This window comes from Zosterops lateralis (assembly GCF_965231275.1).
Source record: "Zosterops lateralis genome assembly, chromosome: 1".
Lineage (NCBI taxonomy): Eukaryota > Metazoa > Chordata > Aves > Passeriformes > Zosteropidae > Zosterops > Zosterops lateralis.
Window position 1 is genome coordinate 36,244,363 of NC_139762.1, and position 19,025 is coordinate 36,263,387.

The following is a 19,025-nucleotide window of genomic DNA, read 5'->3' on the forward strand; positions in this document are numbered from 1 at the left end:
TGACGTTGATTTGTTTGGAATGCTTTAAAAGCAAGCAAGGCAATGAAAACCACCACTTTACATTTCTACAGCTAAACAGGTTTTCCAGAGAAATCCAGTGAAGATGGGCTTGCCTCTCAGGCACCATCCAAAACATAGGAAAACAACATCCACAGGCTGCTGGGCAGACCAGAGCCCACATTATGATTTTTAAGTTATTCATCAGCATCCTCATTCCTGAGACACTCGCACATGACAAATTGGGGGTGCCCCATTCCCCCAGCTCTCTGGGAGGGTTACTCCACTTGCCCTGATAGAAACATGGAAGGCTCATTAGGGCATGACCTTAGTGCTCCCATCTACAAGCAGCCTTGGAATAAATCCAGAAGAAAACAAGACTTATTTATTTTTCCAGATGCCTCTAGTGCACAATTAGGGGTACAAAAGCCAAGGGTGCCAAGTGAGTTCCAAGTACAAGGACCTCAGGGCATTGCAGGGCAGAAGTGATTTGGCAGGTGGACGCCTTTCTGCAGGGGGCCAGGATAGTGCCATCTTTTTTCTGCGCCATGGGGCAGCATTGTGGCATCCACCTCGGCTCTTAAAAATAGCTTTGGCTCTGCCGAGGCCCCAGCATGTGGGAGGGTGCTCCGGGCTGCAGCTGGACTTCACCTTCGCACCAAAGCGGCCGCGCTCCCGGGGGCGGGGATGGAAAGTGGAGCCCGCGGGTGGGCGGGGTGCGTACGTGTGTGCATGTCTGTTAAATTACTATTTTAAAAAATATATATTTATTTTTATGCCCTCGTGAAGACCGGGGCGGGCTTTTTTACCCTCAGGATCCCGAGATCCCTGCGCTCCTTTCCCCGCCCCCGGCCCGGGGAGACGGGCGGCCGCTGTACCTGGCGCCCTCTGCCCGGGAGGAGCCGCCCCGGCCCCGACGGCTCCGGCGCCGAGCAGGTGGGCGCGGCGGGGGGCGGCGGCGGGGCGGGGGGTCCCCGGTGCCCCCGGGCCCCCTCACAGCCCCGGCCGGGCGGGAGCGCCGGGCAGGGCCCCCTCACAGCCCCGGCCGGGCGGGAGCGCCGGGCGGGGCTCCCGCGGGGCCGCCGGGGCAGAGGCGACTCGGCCGGGAGAGTTGGTGCGTCCGGCCGGCGGGGCAGCGAGGGCATCCCTGGGGATGTGGGGGCTCCCGGCGGCGGACAGGGAAGCGTGGCGGAGATCAGGCACGGTGCTGCTCCTCTGTTTTGTCAAGCACAGGAACAAGGGTTCTTTTCCGGCGGCGGTGCGTGACAAGAAGTTTGGTGTTTGTTTTTTTTTTTTTTTTCCCCCTAGTTGTCGTCCTTGGAGTAGATGTGCTGGAATTGGTCAGCCGGGAAAACGGGGCTGAGCGATTGTGAAAAGCGCAGTGTACATAATACTTATGTGCATGTTGGAGAGGCAGTGCTGGGGAAGTGTTGAAAAGAAGTTCTTAAAGGTTTAATAATAATTAACATGGATAAAATTGAGACTAAAATCTAGTGACTTTCCCTTCAGCCTGTTGGCGCTCATACAGCGCGACAGGGAATGTGTTGGTAAAGGACAGCATGCGGATTTTTCATTTCTCTTCGGATATGCTCGGAGTTGGCGAAGGCATAGAGATGATGGGTTGTGTGACAGCCTGCATCTCTGGGCTTGTGCAGGGGGCTGGGCTTGTGTCGCTCAAGAAATTCAGGAGTTTGAGAATAGGGAGGACACATGAGACCAGCGTGCCTTAGGTCCTGAAAGTGGAATATTACCAGGCAAGATTTGTGAAAGATAGCAAAACAAGCCTGATTTAGGAGAGGAAACACTGATATAAGATAAAGTTTGATGACTTCCACACAGAACAGTCATGGGGCAGTCTGGATTTATGGGCTAAAGTCTGCAAGTGCTCTGCTGATACAGACAGTGACATACTGCTGAAATTGCGATAGCAGCGATACCTGTTACTGTGCACGCTGCATGAAGCAAGTCCTTGAACTGCTTGCTGATACAATCAGTGTTTTCAGTTTCTCCATCTGTATATGCACTACAAGTTCCTGTTTATTTCACAACGTGTGTTTGTATAATCAGCGTTCACATCTTCGGTTCGCGTGCTCTGCTCTGCAGGACAAGCCATAGGGCAGATGATCAAGGAAATTAATGCAACTTTACAGCGCGATGGCGGTCGGCGCTGGGACACTTGTTAGGCACTTGTGTGCGTGGGGATGGTTCCCGTTCACTGCGTGAACCTGTGACCCAAAACAGTGTCCCGGCTGGAATGCGCAGGCGGTGCAGGCGCTGCTGCCACCCACGGCTCCTACGGGACATTGCCCTGCCTGCGGTGGGAAGGTTGAGCTTTGCTGTCAGGTACCGGCTTCCATGTGCCAGATAACATATCAGGAGCTCAGTGCGGGACCCTTAAAGCAGATTTCGTAAGTGTGTTTTTTTTAATTGATAGACTGCTTTGGCTGTTTTGCTGTAAATGATGATGACAAAATCTGGGTTAGACTCATAACCAGAAAGAATGCTGTGGGAGTTGATGTTTTTCCTGTAGAAGATGCGGGTTAGGGAATGGGCTTGCAATTTAAATATGAAACTTTTTATTTGTCTTTTTTAATAAAGACAGGGGTATATAAATAGTTTGACCAGCTTTGCATACAGACTTTGGTTGCTTAGGGGCAGATGCAATGTTTAATTCATTAGCTGCAGTGCTCAAGTTATTGCTGGTTTGGATCTATGCCTGAAAATGATTGAGATGCACTTGAAATTCAGATTCTGTGATTGTACTTCACTGGAAAGGGCAACATATGACTGTATTTATCAAATCATGTCATATAATACAAAGCAAGTAACTTCCTCTTTTTTTTCTCTCACTCCTTCCACACCTACAGGAGGAAATATAAATAAAGATCCTGTAACATCTCAATTTCTGTTACTGCAGTAGGGGAATGTACAGTCAATATTTGTAGTATGTACATAATGACTACTTAATCTGAACTTGCAGAAAGTATTTAGATAGTTTGTTTTTAATAGTAAATCAAAACATAGCACTGCCACATCTCAGCAATCCATAAAAATCAGCACTTTTTGTTGAACATCCTAACAGGATAGAGCCAGATGCTAATAGATGATCTTATACTTAGTAATTTTATTGCTTGATGAGGTCAGTATTGTGGGAAACTCATTGTCCTCTGAGAAGAAGACCTTGAACAGAAAATAATATTTTAGTCATAACAAATAGAAAAATATTTGCACATTTTAAGGGAGAGATGTTGAGAACTCCAAAGTAGAAGAACACAATTTACTATTTTACACATTAAAAAATTAACTACTGTTAAGTATTAAAAAGTTTAATAGCAATATTTTAAAATATTTTAGCTCCAAAGAGAAGCAAAACAGTGAAAAGACAGATATCAAATCTCTTGGTTTGTAAGTCATAACTCACCTATAAAAATTACATTATTTTTCCAGAAGCATTTTCTTTTTTGGAAGCTTTTCTTCTCTGTACTCTATGACTGGGAAAAGTTCTGTTCAGTCATGCAAAGTAGGTGAGACTGGACAAGCTCAGCTCAGCTTTCTTGCCCTGTAAGTTACAGATCCTGCATGTGTGTGGAGCATCTGCTGCATTATTATATAGGTATTTTATTCAGTTCTTTTAAGTTCTAATAAATGAGATCACATTTGGGGAAACGATATTAGGCTCTGCTGCACCAGAATAAAGATTCCTGTCTTCTTCAGAGTGTAATGAAATTTGTAACTAAATAATCATAATAATCAAGTGAGATATCCAGTAAAGTCTTTTGTCTAGAAGTCTTTAGTACTCACATTACACTGAGTTACCAGTGGCTGCTTTGCAGTTTTGAAATGCAGCTTTCTGGACTGCCCTTAACACTGTTCTTATAGATCTTCCTCAATTAGTCTGTGTTCTTACACAAAGTAGTTACTGTCTTTGAAAGACTGAAGCTTTCTGAAAACGGGCTTATAGTAGCAAAACCTTAATGGTACTTCACAGTTGCTTTTTTATCTGTGGTCATTCTGCATCAGGGTTGTCTGGTGGCTTTGTAGCCAGGATGAACAGGGATATAAAGAGTGCTATATTTGCAAACAGAAAAAAATGTCCTTGGGGCTTCCAGATTGGAAAGAAAGAATCTGTATTTTTAGACAAAATTGTATTTTTTTAAAAAAACCACCTTAATTTGACTTCTGAGTATCGTGAAGTGGACTCATTCAGTATTACATACATGACAGCTGTAAAGCTGTCTTTTGATTGCTTTGAAAGAATGTGAAACAGCTAAAGGATTTTCACAAGATGCAAAAAGCATGTTTTCATGCCATGGTAATTGAAACAACAGCTGAAACAGATTTCAGTACCAGAAATATCTCTCTCTCAATAAGATCATGCATGGAGAGCCTCATTCTTCTTTGCATTGACCCTGTGTCATCTTTCACTGTTAGAAATAGATATATAATGCTCTGTGGTGTGCATGGTGTCACTCTGCAGCCAGCCCAGGCAGAGCAGAGCGACACAGCAGCTATAGCTAGTGTAGGTGCTATAGCTAAAGTGTAGGTGCTAAAGTGAAAAGTGGGGGAAACTGGGCCAAAAGCCCCTTCATGGTTAAGTTCACTAAGCATAAGAACTGAAAATTCAGCATGAAAGCTCTTGCTCAGTCTTGACCCTGCTCTTACAAGTGTCTAAGAAAACTAAACAAACTGTGTCTGCTCTGCAGCTTCTGTGTAATGGATATTCTATATCCTCCATTTACACTGGTGGCAACTGCCGTGCCTGCCTTGATAAATGGAAGTGTTGGCTGGAAATTACAGTGCTTCTGCTTCATTCATAGGAGAGGGGTAAAATGAATGAAGTGAATGAATAGGTTTAGAGATAGTAACCCCTTTGTGCTGGTCCCTTTCGCGAGCCATACACAGGTCTCTAAATGACTGCTGTACCATTTAACTTTTTCTAGTTAGTATATCATGTTTTCCTCTTTTCATTATAAGTAACAAAAAAAAAAAAAAAAAAAAAAAAAAAAAAAAAAAAAAAAAAAGAGAACAGAATATGGTACTACATCACAAAGGAGGTCTTGGGGTCTTTTGTTCCTCTTTCGTACCCTATTGTTTTAAAGCTATTATGTTACTGCTTTCCTTAGTGGTGTAGTTTTGTGTGAGGAAAAAATATGTATGCAGCAAAAATATGTATGTGTATAAAATAGTCCTGAGAGGTTTTTGGCTTTTGTCCAAGTCAGTTACACATTTTTAATATGCTAAAGAAGAAAATAAATAACTCTATATCTGTTCAAAATCTATAGATCTGCTGTGTTAGGTGAGTAGACAAATAAAGAAAATCATGAGGCACATGAAAAGCAAGCCAAGCTTACATACCAGGAAAACAGACTGGGGTTTTAGCAACTCATTTTCAGAGGGAATGTTTGCTTCTCTTGGGGATATGTAAATCACTGCAAAAATATCTGTCAAATTCTGCCTGGGATTTGGACAGAAAATTGCTTTTATTGGTCAGTTGTGTGAGTGTGAACAGCCTAACGCATTAGTGAGTTTCTTCTGTTGTTGCAGATCATGTTTCCTGGAGTATTTTCAGAGTTAAATCCTAAAGAACTGATCTCACTTCTGCTGAAAACAAAGGAAAATTTGGCATTAAAAAAAAAAAAAAGAGATGGATTAGCCCCTAGGTTAGTAAATTGGCAGATGGGGTGGAGACTACCTCTGTAATGTACTGTGTGAGTGATTGATGTGGGGCCTAACAGGGCATTTAATGCAGAATGAAAGCCTTTTTTAGCTGTGAAATGACTAAGTAGCAAGGAAATTATGCAAAAGCGGATTGTACAAAATATTCTTGGATCAAGTGATCATGAGTTTACATTGATTTAACAGTAGGATAAATGATGCAGTCCCATGTGGGGGTACTTGGGCTTGCTCTGAACAGACTGTACCAAGAGCTGCAAAGGCCTGGAGTGGTTGCAAAATTAATATGCTGTGGTTAGTTTTTCTCCTTTCCTCTGCCCAGACCTGCTTGTTTTTCTCCAATACTTCAATCTTTGATCCAATCCATCAGGTGGAGCTTTGTACATTTGCACTAATACTTACCAGTTCTAGTCAGAATATACATCCTGATATCCCCTAGAATCACGTTTTCTGGGTTTTTCCAGAGCTGGATAAGCCTAGCTCTGCATTTCTTCTGTTTTTCTAAGTACTAGTAGCCTGTGCTGAACCTTTAGTATCATCATGCAGACTTACTTACTTACTTTTGTTCCATGTGCAGTGGTTCTTTCCTCAGGGCAGACAACTCTACCTTTTAAATGAAATGCCTCTACTTGCCTTGCCTTACATCAACAGCAGGCAGCAGATGCGGTGAATGGTGACCAGGGCAAAGAAAGAGGAGGATGGGAATGGAGAGATTGGCAAACCACTAGGAAAGGGGAGAGATATTCACAAAATGAAATTAAAAAAAGAGGATGCACCAGATCCAGGCTGGTTAATGTGAAAGCTGAAGTCCAAAGCCAACATAAAACTTGACACCAGAATTCATGGAAGCAAGTGAGCTCTCATCTTTAAGCTGCTCGGTCTGATGGTAGCAGATACTGATTGCTCTGAAAGTTTACTTGGGAGCTGTTAAAAGAAAACCACTCTTCTCCTTTGTGCCTATGATAGATACAAATGCAGAAAAATTTCTATTGCCATTTAATCCCTAGAATCATTTTCTTTCTTCATCAGGCAGCAAAGTTAGTTGAGTATTTTTGAATCCCTGATGTTCATTGGTTATGCCATGTGGTACAGGTAGGTATCAATCACAATTTTCTCGCTATATATAATGCCTTTCCCAAGGAATTACAAATGAAGACCTTTAATAAGTCAAAAGGCTGAAAATTCAATTTAATAAACTCATGTTGTTTTTTTCTCAGCACTTTGTTTTGTTAGAAATTCAGAACTAGGCCTACAAATCAAAACAGATTTTGTCATGATTTTTTTTTTAGTTGCAATTGCAAATGACTGAAAGTTGCTGTTTATTGTACAAAGTAAAATCGTTGTCCTGAGTAAATGGATGAGTAAAAAGATTGGAGCTAGATACTTTGTGCACTGCCTTTAAAAAGAGCTAACAATTTTCTGTACAAGAAAGCACATAGGAAGTTTGATATCAGCTTTGATACTTAAAGGAGAATAAGAACATATAGCATATTATTTTTTCAGAATAATGAGTTAGTTAAAATAGCAAAAAAACCAATATTGTGTTAGCATAGCAAAACTTTCTTAATAACACTGGGGTTTATATTTATATACTTACAAGTTTGGAAGCCTTACCCTGATGTAAAGAACATCTGAGATGAAGCTATCAATTATGTCACTGAAGTGGGACAACAACTTCAACAGGATTGACAGAAAAGGGCATGAAAGTGAGAATAAATGTTATAGTTTATAGAAGTTATAGTTTAATTTGTTAGGCCATCAGTGATAACATTTTTACTTCTGGAATGGAAATTAGGTAATCACAATTTCATTGAAAACCAGAATCGAAGCTTCCCATTCTTTCTTTGGGGTGAGGATTTGCCTGACAACTTATTCCTGCAGGTGACTAGATCGTTGTGTTTTACATCCCTTGTGAAAGACAATTCTCCTTAGAACATACAATGACCACAGTCCATGCTGGGGCTTCAGACTGTATTGTAGGAAAGCATGGTGCATTTTGAATTGCAAAATTTATTTTTCTTGCATTGCCTGTATTAGACTGTTTCTTAAGCTCATAGCTATCAGCCTGATGTGGCATGCATGCAGGTTTCTATAAATTTATCTTTTCAAGATGTAAAGCTGTGAAAATAGGACCTCTAATAAAATAACACGTGGTTGAAAGTGGAAATTTCAGAATTATTTAAGAACTGGATTTATAAAGTCCTCTAGTCTTTCGATACCCAGGTTTGCAAATTCTTTTCACTTGACTGGCATTTTAAGACCAGTTTGAGGTGTCTGTAGCAAATATAGAAGAGCAAGATGCTGAATTGTTTGCATTTTCCATTTTGGTGCTAGCCACTAAATCGGAAAGCAAAACTTTGTTCTGTTAAGGAAATCAGTTAAACAATGTTTGGAATTTTTTTGTGGAAACCGTTCTGTGTACAGCTATACTTTTCAAATAATTCTGTAGTAAAAAAGGATAGTAAATAAATATATGAATAACTATAAAGGAATAGGTCATTAATTATTATGTGAGAACATACCATTAGCTTCTTAGCAGAGGCTACAAAACTTGCAAATGTTAACCTGAAACATCAAGTTACCTCTACAACAGAGATCAAGCTCTGCTCATACAGATACTCTTGAGGAGTATAAGAGTAAACAGTTGTCTTCAGAATGTGGCCATGACCTTGAACTGAGCTGCACTTTCTTTAGCTTAGGCCAGTGATTAACTTTGCTAATGGCTGTATATCGAATTCACCATTGTTTGTATATCTGGCAGTGAAATAAGCCATGTCTGTCTTTGTGTGGATGATGCAGTATTAATTTCAAGGAAACCCTTTGTATAAATTGTTTCCTTTGAAAAGTTATGTCTTTGTTCAAGTCCTAATTACTTCTAATTTACCTCATTTGTCTTTTGACTCTAACTTCAGGTTAACACTACTATAGGCACAACATATTTCTTCTTGGTATGTGTTGTTCTTTTCTCTTACTCCTTATTTCAAAGAGGATGATGAATTCTCTTATTCTGCTCCTTTACAATCAGTCTTCTGTGACAGATCCCCATGGAGCAGAGGAAGCTACACCCTGAAATAGTCATATGTAGGGATGTGAAGTCATCTGTGCAGCTTTGCCTCTGAAGGGAGGTTGTTAAGGCATAGCACTGTAATTTCTGGCCTCAGCACCATCGGGAGCCCAGCAGAGATCTGCCCACAGCACACATGGAAGCAAGGCGTCTTCAAATTCCTGTGGTCCCTGCTGGGTCAGCCCTGGACAGTTTGTGGCAATTTTATCAGGCTTCTGACAGAATAAGAGTCATGCTGGGTCTTTTTCAGGCAGAAAGGGGTTGCAGCCCTTAATTGCATTAAGCCTGGTGGAAATAGTCCAAGGTGAGGGGAACTTAGAGTCCTTGGCTTAAATTCAGGATACTGCTACGTGCTGTGAGACAATCCTACAGACCCTGTAGAAGATAAATGCTGCTTAGAAGTGTTTCATCAGGTATTTAATGGAGAAAGAACCCTTCATTAAGGTTTGCACATTCCAATGGAATTGAAAAAGTCAGATTCTGCCTTTAGTTGCAGTGACGTAAACGGCGACTGAGAAGAGAAATTTCTCTCAAATTGTACACAAGTCAGGTGCACAACTGTTAGGAGATGGTGAAAGGCTGGAGTTTTCTTAGTCAGCTGCCAGAATATACATGTGAAAGTCTTAATATATAATTATTATACTATATTATATTATATTATATTATATTATATTATATTAATAAGATAGTTATGTGGATGGGTATTTGCCTTCCTTCTGTAAATGAAGGTTCTAACAGCTTGACTCCTCTGCACAGTTCTTAAATGTCTCAAATACTGCAGAGACTATAAATTATTTTGTGAATGGGATTATCATTGCAGGGTGAAAAAGAGGATATTCAGAGGGTCTACCTTGATTCTTTCTTGTTGGGTTCTCAAAACTCAAAAAAGTCATTCATACTCAAAAAGAAGAAAAAAAAAAGTAGCATCTAATGCTTAAATGTCAAATTATTTGATTATCTTAAAACTAGACTCTAGACCAGCTCATTTCAAACAGAAGCTTTTTCCAAATCTTTTCCAGTTGTGTGATAGTGACAGCAGGAAGTGGATCTGTGTAACACACATCTGCTATTCTCTGTTTATAGTCTTCAGTGTATCTCTATGTGTTGTTCTGTCTTTAAAAGATCTGTGGAGATCTCATACCGATGGTTCCAGTTGTTGTTCAGTGATGTTTCACGGGAGCCAATGGGCACAAAATTAATTGTCTACTTTTGAGATCATGGAAGTTGAGTAGATGCTTATTGATGCTGTTTTTTCATAGGTAATTTTGAAAATATTTGACTTTTCTGTTGAATTATAGGGACTTAAAAGCTATAACTCAGAACACTACAGTTAATCAGGAAATAATATTTGATCATATAAAAGTTGATTAAAAGATAAACCCAGTTTGTGGTCTACTTTTTTCTTTAGTTTTTAATCAAGAAAGTAAGACCAATATTATAGATAAGCTCTCCTGCACACCTTTGAAAGATCTACCCCAGCCTTTCCTTTGAAGGAAGAAAACCTGAACATTTCCCCAAAGCTGATTACCTACTCCAGAATGTGCAACTTCAGCAATTGCAAATCCAGTAGTAATGAATCTGTTATTTTGCAGTCCTTTCTCCAATTTGGTTATAAGTGTCAGATTTTCAATTCCATCTGTGTTGTTTCATGTTAATGACTATACCACCTAAAGACCTAAGGACACTGGCCATTTAAAAGTTTAGAATTGTTTTAGTGCATAAATGCATATTATGCATATTTAAATAATTGTGATTTTTTTTTCCCTCTATCTTTTCCCCTTCTAAGCATTATAATAAATTGAAGGCACAGCTGGTTTATGCCTTCCCTTTCCTTGATGGGTGAAGGTATTTTAGAATAGTCTTTGAAGGCACACCTGTGGTGGTTCTGCTGAACGTCAGCGTGGCAGGTGACATGTGAGCTGCTGTACAAAATCCACTGTTTTTTTGTGCATCTCTCTGCTCCCAGCAGGATTTTGTTTTAGTATGAGCCCTGCACTGAGGCTGTGGCAGCGATGCTTCAGGAGGAGACCTTTGGGAAGCACTTGGATCAGAATTTCTGCATGTCTGGTAGCTGGATAAAGTGAGACTAAAGCTACAGAAAAGCTTAGGCAGAGTTTTTGAGTTTCCCACAGGCAAATCTAGCACAAGACTGTGACAGCAGCCCATGAAAAAGAAAGATTTGCACCTCCTCTGTCTTGCCTGACACTTCAAATTAAAGTCTGGGTGAAGACTTTATTTTGGGCCTTCAGGAATCTGGAGCTTGAGTTCTTGCATTGATGACCGCAGTCTTGTTCTTAAACTGAGCTGCTATTCAAACACAACCAGTGGGAACACGCAAAGAACAATCTGTGACACCTGAAATTACCAGGTTCAGAATTATCCTTACTAACAGAACAAAAGAAGACCAATTGTTTTGAGATTAGAGAAGAGTAATAATCTTCTCCAACTGATGAGAAATTCACTGCCTTGTGAGCAGTAAAACAACTCAAAAAGTATAACAAGTTCTTGCAAATGTACTTTTGAATTATATATACAGTGCTTATATTCCACAAAGCTGATGCTGAGCAGTAGGAAAAACTGTTTTGCTTGGAACAAGGTAGAGTCATCTGCAGTGGAGTGCAAATGGGATCAAACTAAGATGAGAAATTAGGCTGCATGTCAAGCAATCTGAACTAAAAGAGTTATTTGACTGGGAAAGAGCTTCCCAAGGGAAATAATAAAAGCCACATTATTTGGGACACCTAAAATTAGACTTCAGAAAGCACTAAAAAAAAAAAAAAAAAGTACAACCTTGCTTTGGTAGGGAGGTGGACTAGAAAAGTCAGGGTTTGAGATTTTCGATTTTTTTTTTTTTTTTTTTTTTTTTTTTTTTTTTTTTTCTTTTTTTTTTTGCAATAAATTCTACAATTGTTGGGCTTGATTCTGTTGTGTGATATTTAAGTCAAGGTAAGATTTACATTGCTTCTTGCCTTAGGAAACTGAGGTTAATCATATAGGCTTCTCCCCTCCACCTATTGCCAGCCTTTCAAACTGTATCTTTTTATTTCTGTCTCTCAGGGATAGTTCAGACCCCTCTCTTCCAATTATAGGTATGTATTTTTAGAGGAGTGGAGAAAGGGCACATGTGCCTTAAGGATCCTTTGTAGCATTTCCTTCTTGCCTGGGTCTTACCAGACACTAGAACTGATCAATATGATACTCCTTTTTTTGTTTTAATTCAGAATTCATTTAGATTATTCTGTAAAAATCCATAAACTCAGCATGTTCTGAAGCTATTGTGTGAAATTACTGACCATAGTTTATATATTTTATATATATGTGTTTGTATACATACATATATATATATAATATATATAAAATAAAATATAATAAGGGGAGAAGCAAATGAAATACAGCCTTTAACCAATGAACAGAAGCCTCAAAGTAACGTGTGTTGATATAATGAAAGAGTTGCAGCCTTCTTATAAGTTTATTTCAATGCAGCATGATATTGCTTCAGTAACACAGAAGAGGTTATCATAGCCAGTCCTACATATTAAAATGTGTAGATATGATTAAATGTTAAGAGCCAAATGTTTTTTATTGTAAGTTAGCTTGAAGATTCCTGTCTTTATCAGCATACATTGTCTACTTGTGAGATGGCAGCGCTCCTTTCAAAGCCCACTTGAACAAATAGAGCCCCTATGTGGAAAATAATTCCTCATTGTGTAGGCATTACCGTGCAATAGTGCTGGTATAAAACTCATGTGTTTTAATGTTTACACAAAAGCATGCCGAGGTCAGGACATCAAGCTTCTGAATTTGTGGTAAGAGACAAAAGAAGACACATCAGCAAGATTTTCTGAAAGATGGTTCATTTATAGAAGGTTCAAAACAGCATGGGAGGAAAGCTACATGGTGTTTTCAGTATTTCATTCAAGGGCTATGTGTTATAGCCCCACAGAATGCGTTTTTCCCTGATGCCACTGGACAGCAGGATATGGGAGTGGGATACATGGTGAACCCTTCCTCTGCACTGAATTTTGGGTTGTAGATGGTCACACAGTTTCTAGTCCTTGAATTTAGGCTGCATCGTTTGGAGGAACGGGTGCTGGGACAGGGGCTGATGGAGAGGCAGCTAGAAAAGTCATCTGATGGCATTTCAGATTGTGACTTTTAAATAGCAGGAGATGATTCCCATTTCCTTTCTCCCACTGCTGCTTGCCTCCAATGTGCTCTACCTCCTGCTGCCATTCATGTGGTTTGCCACAGGAGCGTGGGTTGTATTTTTTTTTCCTAATTTGACTAAGAGCATATTTCCCATTCCAAATCCTTAATGAAGACAAAAGGCCTGTATTGCAGGGTAGGAAGACACTAACCCGAAACATATTATTAGCAGGGAAGACTCATTCTCCTTATGTCCATGTTTTTGAATGGCTTAATTGAGGAAAAGAGATATCTTCTGATAATGGATTTTTGAATAGGGCAACAATGAGGGTGGAATGGTGGAGATGCTGTAATGCCAGCTTTCTTGGAAAGCTTCATTAAGAGATTATTAAAGTGATTGTAACTGATTCTGTTACAGATCAGGGTGCTTTGATATGCCAGCCCTTTGCACAGCAGTCTCTCAAGGGAGAAAGTGAGTGTTTCAGAGGCTCTGCGTGTTTAATTTTTGACTGATCTCTCACTAAGTATTTTACAAAATAAAAGAGGAGAAAAATACTCAGACATTACTGGGATATTGTTCATGTACACTAGGTAGGAAGAGAACAAGTCTGCATGTACGTTTTAATTTCACTGGCTCTTCCAATCTAACCCTCTAGCAAAAATAGCCACATATTCCACTGAAGACTGTAACTTGCCTCATTTCTATGTTGTCTTCTCTCCTGAACTTTTCCAGATGTAACTGTCATGCCTCCTCCATACACAGATGATTCTGGAAAAGCATGGATTGCCCGCTTTTAAAAATGATGGGAGAAGCAAGGGGAATAGGCTCTGGGGAATGTGGTCTTTTCAACTTAACATCAATTTCTAGTAAAATGTGAAAAATGTTTTTAAGACCTTTCAGGAGTCATGGAAACAAATTAGGACCTAGAGAGATGTATAAAGAGTAAATGTGAGAAACCAATGTAATTTCTTGTTAAGATAAAGCCTTGCAGAAAGAAAAGACAAAGCATATGACATATTTTGTTTTATTGTAGGGCTTTTGACACTGTTTCATATGACATTGTGAAGAATCTCAGAAAATAATTGTGACATGATGGATGTAGAACAAGATGTAAAACTAGATGTGTTTGGAGCATTTATCCAAATGTCACTATCAAAAGTTTTCAAGTATGGCTTGCAGAGGGCTCTCTTCGGCACTGCCTAGTACTCCCATTTGCAACTTTACTAATGAAATACAGGGGTTTCTTGTTAACTTTAATGATGACTGAGTCATGCTGAGGGCTGGGTTTGGTACGAAAATCAGTGAGTGATGCGCTGTCATTCTGCAAAAAATATTAAAAAAAAAAAAAGCATATAGCTTTTGTTGGAAGATATGTGCCTTTTTTCCAGTGTATTGCTAAAGAATTGTGAAAATTAATATTTAAAAATGGCAGGAAAGACACTTCACTTTAACACTTGTGATGTCTTATCCTTGATATGATGCCATTTGGTAATAGAAGCATTAATTTGTAGAATTATTTATTATTTAATCATGAGGGGTGTTTTTCCTTGTTTTTTTGGTTTTTTTAAGTCCCTTACTCTCTCCTTAGAGCAGCAAACCTCTGGCTTAAAGTCAACAGAGTTTTTGTCCCAGCAGGAGTGTCTACATGTGGTTGATAATGATTTGTTCTCAGCAGAATTGCATTTGAGGGCTATGGGCTAGGTTCCTGCAAGATGTAATAGTTGGACAGGCTAGTGTCTATGCATTTGGTACTCATGGCACTGGTCCATATCCGTGAGCTTGCTCTTTAGATGTATGTTGTCATCAAAACTGTAATGAGACTGTTCGTACTGTACCTTTGGAAGCAGTGCAGTATAAAAGTCTTCAGTCTGCTGAGAGCTAGATAATTTGGCCAATCTTCAGCTTGCAGTGTATAACACATTTCTCTCTGTTTTTTATTTTTATTCTTCCACTTTTTCTTCTCCTCCCTTCCTTCTCCTCCTAGCTCAAGGACATAGACTTCGGTATATTTTTCTCAACGGCGTGAAGCTAGAAATCCAAGCAGATGCCTGTGCCACCACCACCGCCACCTCCTCCTCCACCACCTCCACCACCTTCTGGAGGCCCCCCTCCACCACCACCTTCTGGAGGGCCCCCTCCACCACCACCACCACTGGTAAGACTGACTTTTCATTTCTATGATCAAAAGCTTAGCTTAGCCAGCTCATAGCCCACAGGATCTTGGCATGCATATTCATAGCAAATATCTCAGGCAGATGTTTGTTTTGCTGGCACTGGCTCTTCTGTTCATTATAGCAGTGGTCTCCAAAGTGGGCTGTGTGAGATGATCTGTTGATGCATGGGATGAAAATACTGAAACTCCAGTCATACATGTGTATACTTTTAAAGAAATAAACCTATGTATATTGGGGTACATGCTCAAAAATTTTGTTACTGCTAGGAGTGTATGATCAAAACGTTTTGAGATTATTAGAGTGCATATGGTGAGAATTTAGCATTTGTGAATACTTTTCCAGCCAAAGGGAATTCATTTTTGTATTGGTAATGTACAGATGGTAAGTATTAATTTCTTCATCCTTTTTCCTACAGCTCCTATTAAGACTCACAGTGTTCAGCTGTACATTTTGCCCTTTCTAGTACACGGTGTCTTCCTGGGGATACAGCACAATATTCTCTTGTACATGTGCAGAACAGTTACAGCTTGTAACAGATCATTACTCTGTGTGTCATGAATTAGAACATGTGCCTTGCCAGCATGTTTGCAATAAGAGGAGGATGCTCTGGGTGAACTTTCAGGATATTACATTTTCATACCTTCACAATCAATTATTGCACCAGGTAAAACCTGTTCAAGTAATTCCTTGAATTATGTGATCAGTTGGTCATAACCTGTTTCTGCATTGAAATTCTTAGTTTTTTTTAAAGAGCGGAACCTGGCATGGTTGAGTTCAAGTCATAAAATCTCTCCTGACTTTTTTTCATACATTTTTCTGTCACTGCTGTGTTTATTTGCAGAGTATGTTAGTCTCTGTAGCAAAACAGTACATGGTACTTCAAATGTACTTCTGATGTACTTCATATTTATTTCTTTTTTTAAGAACTACATTTCTGGCTTGCATTCCCTGGCATCTCTGCCTGTTTTGTGCCCAGGAAGGTTGGTTGATTTTGTTTGGTATTGTTCATAATGGTCTTATTTTATCTTTTTTTCCAGAAGGAGGTTTCCTTGCAAGTTTCTCTCTGCTACTTTACAGGCTGAACCATTTTGTAAAACTCCCCATGAGTTGTGGAGATGAAGAGGAGGAGGATAAAGACAGCAAATGAAATAAGCAGTGTTTGATTCTTTTCAGCATTCAGTTTTAACTTTGGCACCATGAGCAGTGTTTCCAATTAGCAATTCTTCTGGGCTGGTATACAACCTATACTTAGATGCTGAAATAAGTGGGCTGCATATTGTAAGCAGCTTAATGCTCACAACTGCAATTAAAGTCAACAGCAGCTACAAATGTTCTTATCCTAATAAATTTAGGTCAGTAAAGTATCTAGAGACATTTTTAGACTCCTCTAATATACGCCAATTGTAAATTACTTGAGAAAACTAAAAGGTCTCCTAAGGATCATTATGAACATGGTTAGGATTTTTTGTTTCCTCTTCCCTTTTCTGATGACTAAACCCACTACCATGATAGGGTTTTGATACAAGAAGGCCTATTTTCATATTGTAGTTGGATCATTCTGTTTCAAGTGGGGTGATCTCTGTATAAGACATGCAGAATTTAGAGTCAGTTCAATCTTGGTGACATGATACACTAGATGTGTTTCTAGTTAATGTAGGATAGTGAAGCCTTGTTTTTAATAAGTATTGATACTAAAAAGAGTATATTAATCAACAAAAATAATTAATAAAAGAGCATGGCAGGACATTATTTTTTCTGCAAGAGCAAAATTACTTTTCCTTGTCGAAACTGAATGAGAGACAGGATCAGGAATCTGCCTGGTGAGTTCAGCAGAAGCAGAGAGTAAGAGGCAGCTCTCCAGCTGGTGCCAAGTTACAGTGTAAAATCTTATAGTTGGGAGATCTGCAGAAACTTGCTTCAGACCCTATTTTCTTATGCTAGAAAGCCCTTTTCTAGAAATTGGCATTTGTCTTTTACAGTTGCTAAACTGCCCAGCTGTTGTTACAGCTGCTAGATCTACAGTTGGGGGATGGAAGAAGGAAAAAAATTTAACAGGCATGTAGCTTTAAGGAAAACCTTCAAAGCAAATAAGTTATTATTTGGCCAACAGCTGGAAAAGTTCCAAAGTAAACAGTGCAGTGATTTTTATTATACTGGTATGATTAAATCAGGGTAAGATTTGCATATTAGCAATTAAAAGTTAGGTTTTAATTTTGCTATTGATATGTGGGTAAGCCACTAGTTTAACTTAGGTGATTTATGTTAAAAGAAAAATGTCTGGTGTAGGTGGGGTTTTAGAATCCCATAGTTTTTCATTATGCTGTTGCAGGGGTACCATAGGCTTGTCTTTTTCGAGTTATGGATGAGAAACGTACTTTCCTCTTGCTTTCACTCTCAAGAGGTTTTTACCAGAAGTAGTCACCACGTTATCTTTTTCTCTGCACATTTTCTTTGCAAATATTGTGAGCCTTGATCCCAAACAATTTTGCAGTCCTTACTTCATAGAAATTCTAATCACTGTTGGCACTTAGCTATTTTGTCCTGTTAATTCCTTCTTAAGGCAGAAGAAAGTTCTTTCCTAGTATTTTTTTGGCCTTGTTCCTACTGTTTTTTAAGACTTTTGGACTTGCTGATGTTCTGTAAGTACTTTTACTTGTGAATTTTGTTCACAAAAACTGTTACAAGACAATACAAAGTGATTTGGAGATGGTATTTAAGATGTGCTAGGAGCCACCTGTGCCCAACAGCCAAAAAGCTACTGGCTGTTAGAGCAAACTTAAAAGGCAACAAATTCCTGTATCTCTCAGGAGGGAATGGTGGGGTGTCTGCCGTAGCAGATGTAGGTGGCTGAGTCAAAATGTAAATATAGCTAATTAGATTAATTGAGCATGTCTTCAAATGCCTGCCTTCTGGGGGTCATAAAGATGAGTGGGGTGAGTAGGCAAGATAAAACTGTGCCCTGATGTGATTTCTGGTACTGGCTTACAGAATTCTATTCTCTTCTTGTTCCCTTTTCCTCTACACCTTAACAAAGCACACTTAGATAGGAGGTATAGGGTGTTTGTTCTAAAGTTCTTTTAGTTTATGGGCATGTCTTATAAAGTGGGGGTTTTTTAATAGAGGTTTTTGTTGATGGTCGTGGGGAAGAGGGTGGTTGGTTTGGGGTTTTTTAAAGCTTTCTGCTTGTGAATAACTTCGTTTTATTCCCTCTCTATTTTTTTACCACTCTTTACCACTGCCTTTAAGTTTGGCATATGAGGCAACCAGGTTGGTTTTGGTTTGTCATATTTTCTGGAGTAGGTGTCACCACTGAGACTGATTAAAATTTTTTTCTACTTTATTTCCCTAGAAAAGGATCAAGAGAAAATTTTGCTTTGATAAACCCTGTTCACTTATTACATGCAGTGAAGGTTGCTTACTGCTGTGTAGCCTCTCTATATATGAATTTGTAATGTTAAGATCAGTCATCACCTATTAAAATGTTAATATTGGAGGAAGTGTGGATGCATAGCAGCCCTGCTGGGTTGTGCGTTACTCAGAGATGTTTGTTTAATGATTCATATGTTTGTGGAGATTAAGAAAATACTTCTGTTCTCTTCAGAATTGTTATGATTAAAGTCTTAGCATAGAAATTAACCCCAAAAATCACAATGGTTCAAATGATTAAAGCTCATGAAGTAGCACCAGGTGTTTATTTGCTGTCTTTTGGCACACTAGAAACTAGGATAGCAGGAGGAGAAAGTAATATGCTTACTTTGGTGATAGAAATATGAAACTTGAAACAATGATGAGTGCTAGACTAGCATGTAGATTAGTCTTAATTATTACCTTGTTCTTATTTAGTTAATTTTTTTTTAAGAATTAAGAGCAGAATTAGACTTGTAGATAAATCTGTCAGTGTTTTCTTTTCTTATTTTCTACTCTTGTAATAGAAAACTCAGAAAAGCAATTCCTCATGATATAATGCTGT

General features: G+C 39.2%; 1 protein-coding gene across 5 annotated transcripts in view; it reads left to right on the forward strand.

Annotated features, from left to right (window-relative positions):
- The first annotated feature begins 668 nt into the window (after window positions 1–668).
- WIPF3 (WAS/WASL interacting protein family member 3) overlaps window positions 669–19,025 on the forward strand; it is a 37,694-nt gene continuing 19,337 nt past the window's right edge. For 2 of the 5 annotated variants that reach the window (XM_083866075.1, XM_083866079.1), the window contains exons 1-2: window positions 2,101–2,405; window positions 14,866–15,036. In XM_083866075.1, the coding sequence (XP_083722201.1) occupies window positions 14,926–15,036 (111 nt within the window). In that variant the 5' untranslated portion in view covers window positions 2,101–2,405; window positions 14,866–14,925. Of the gene's footprint in view, window positions 714–780; window positions 934–961; window positions 1,256–2,100; window positions 2,406–14,865; window positions 15,037–19,025 lie in introns of those variants that run through there. The other 3 variants (XM_083866078.1, XM_083866076.1, XM_083866077.1) reach the window with 3 other exon arrangements.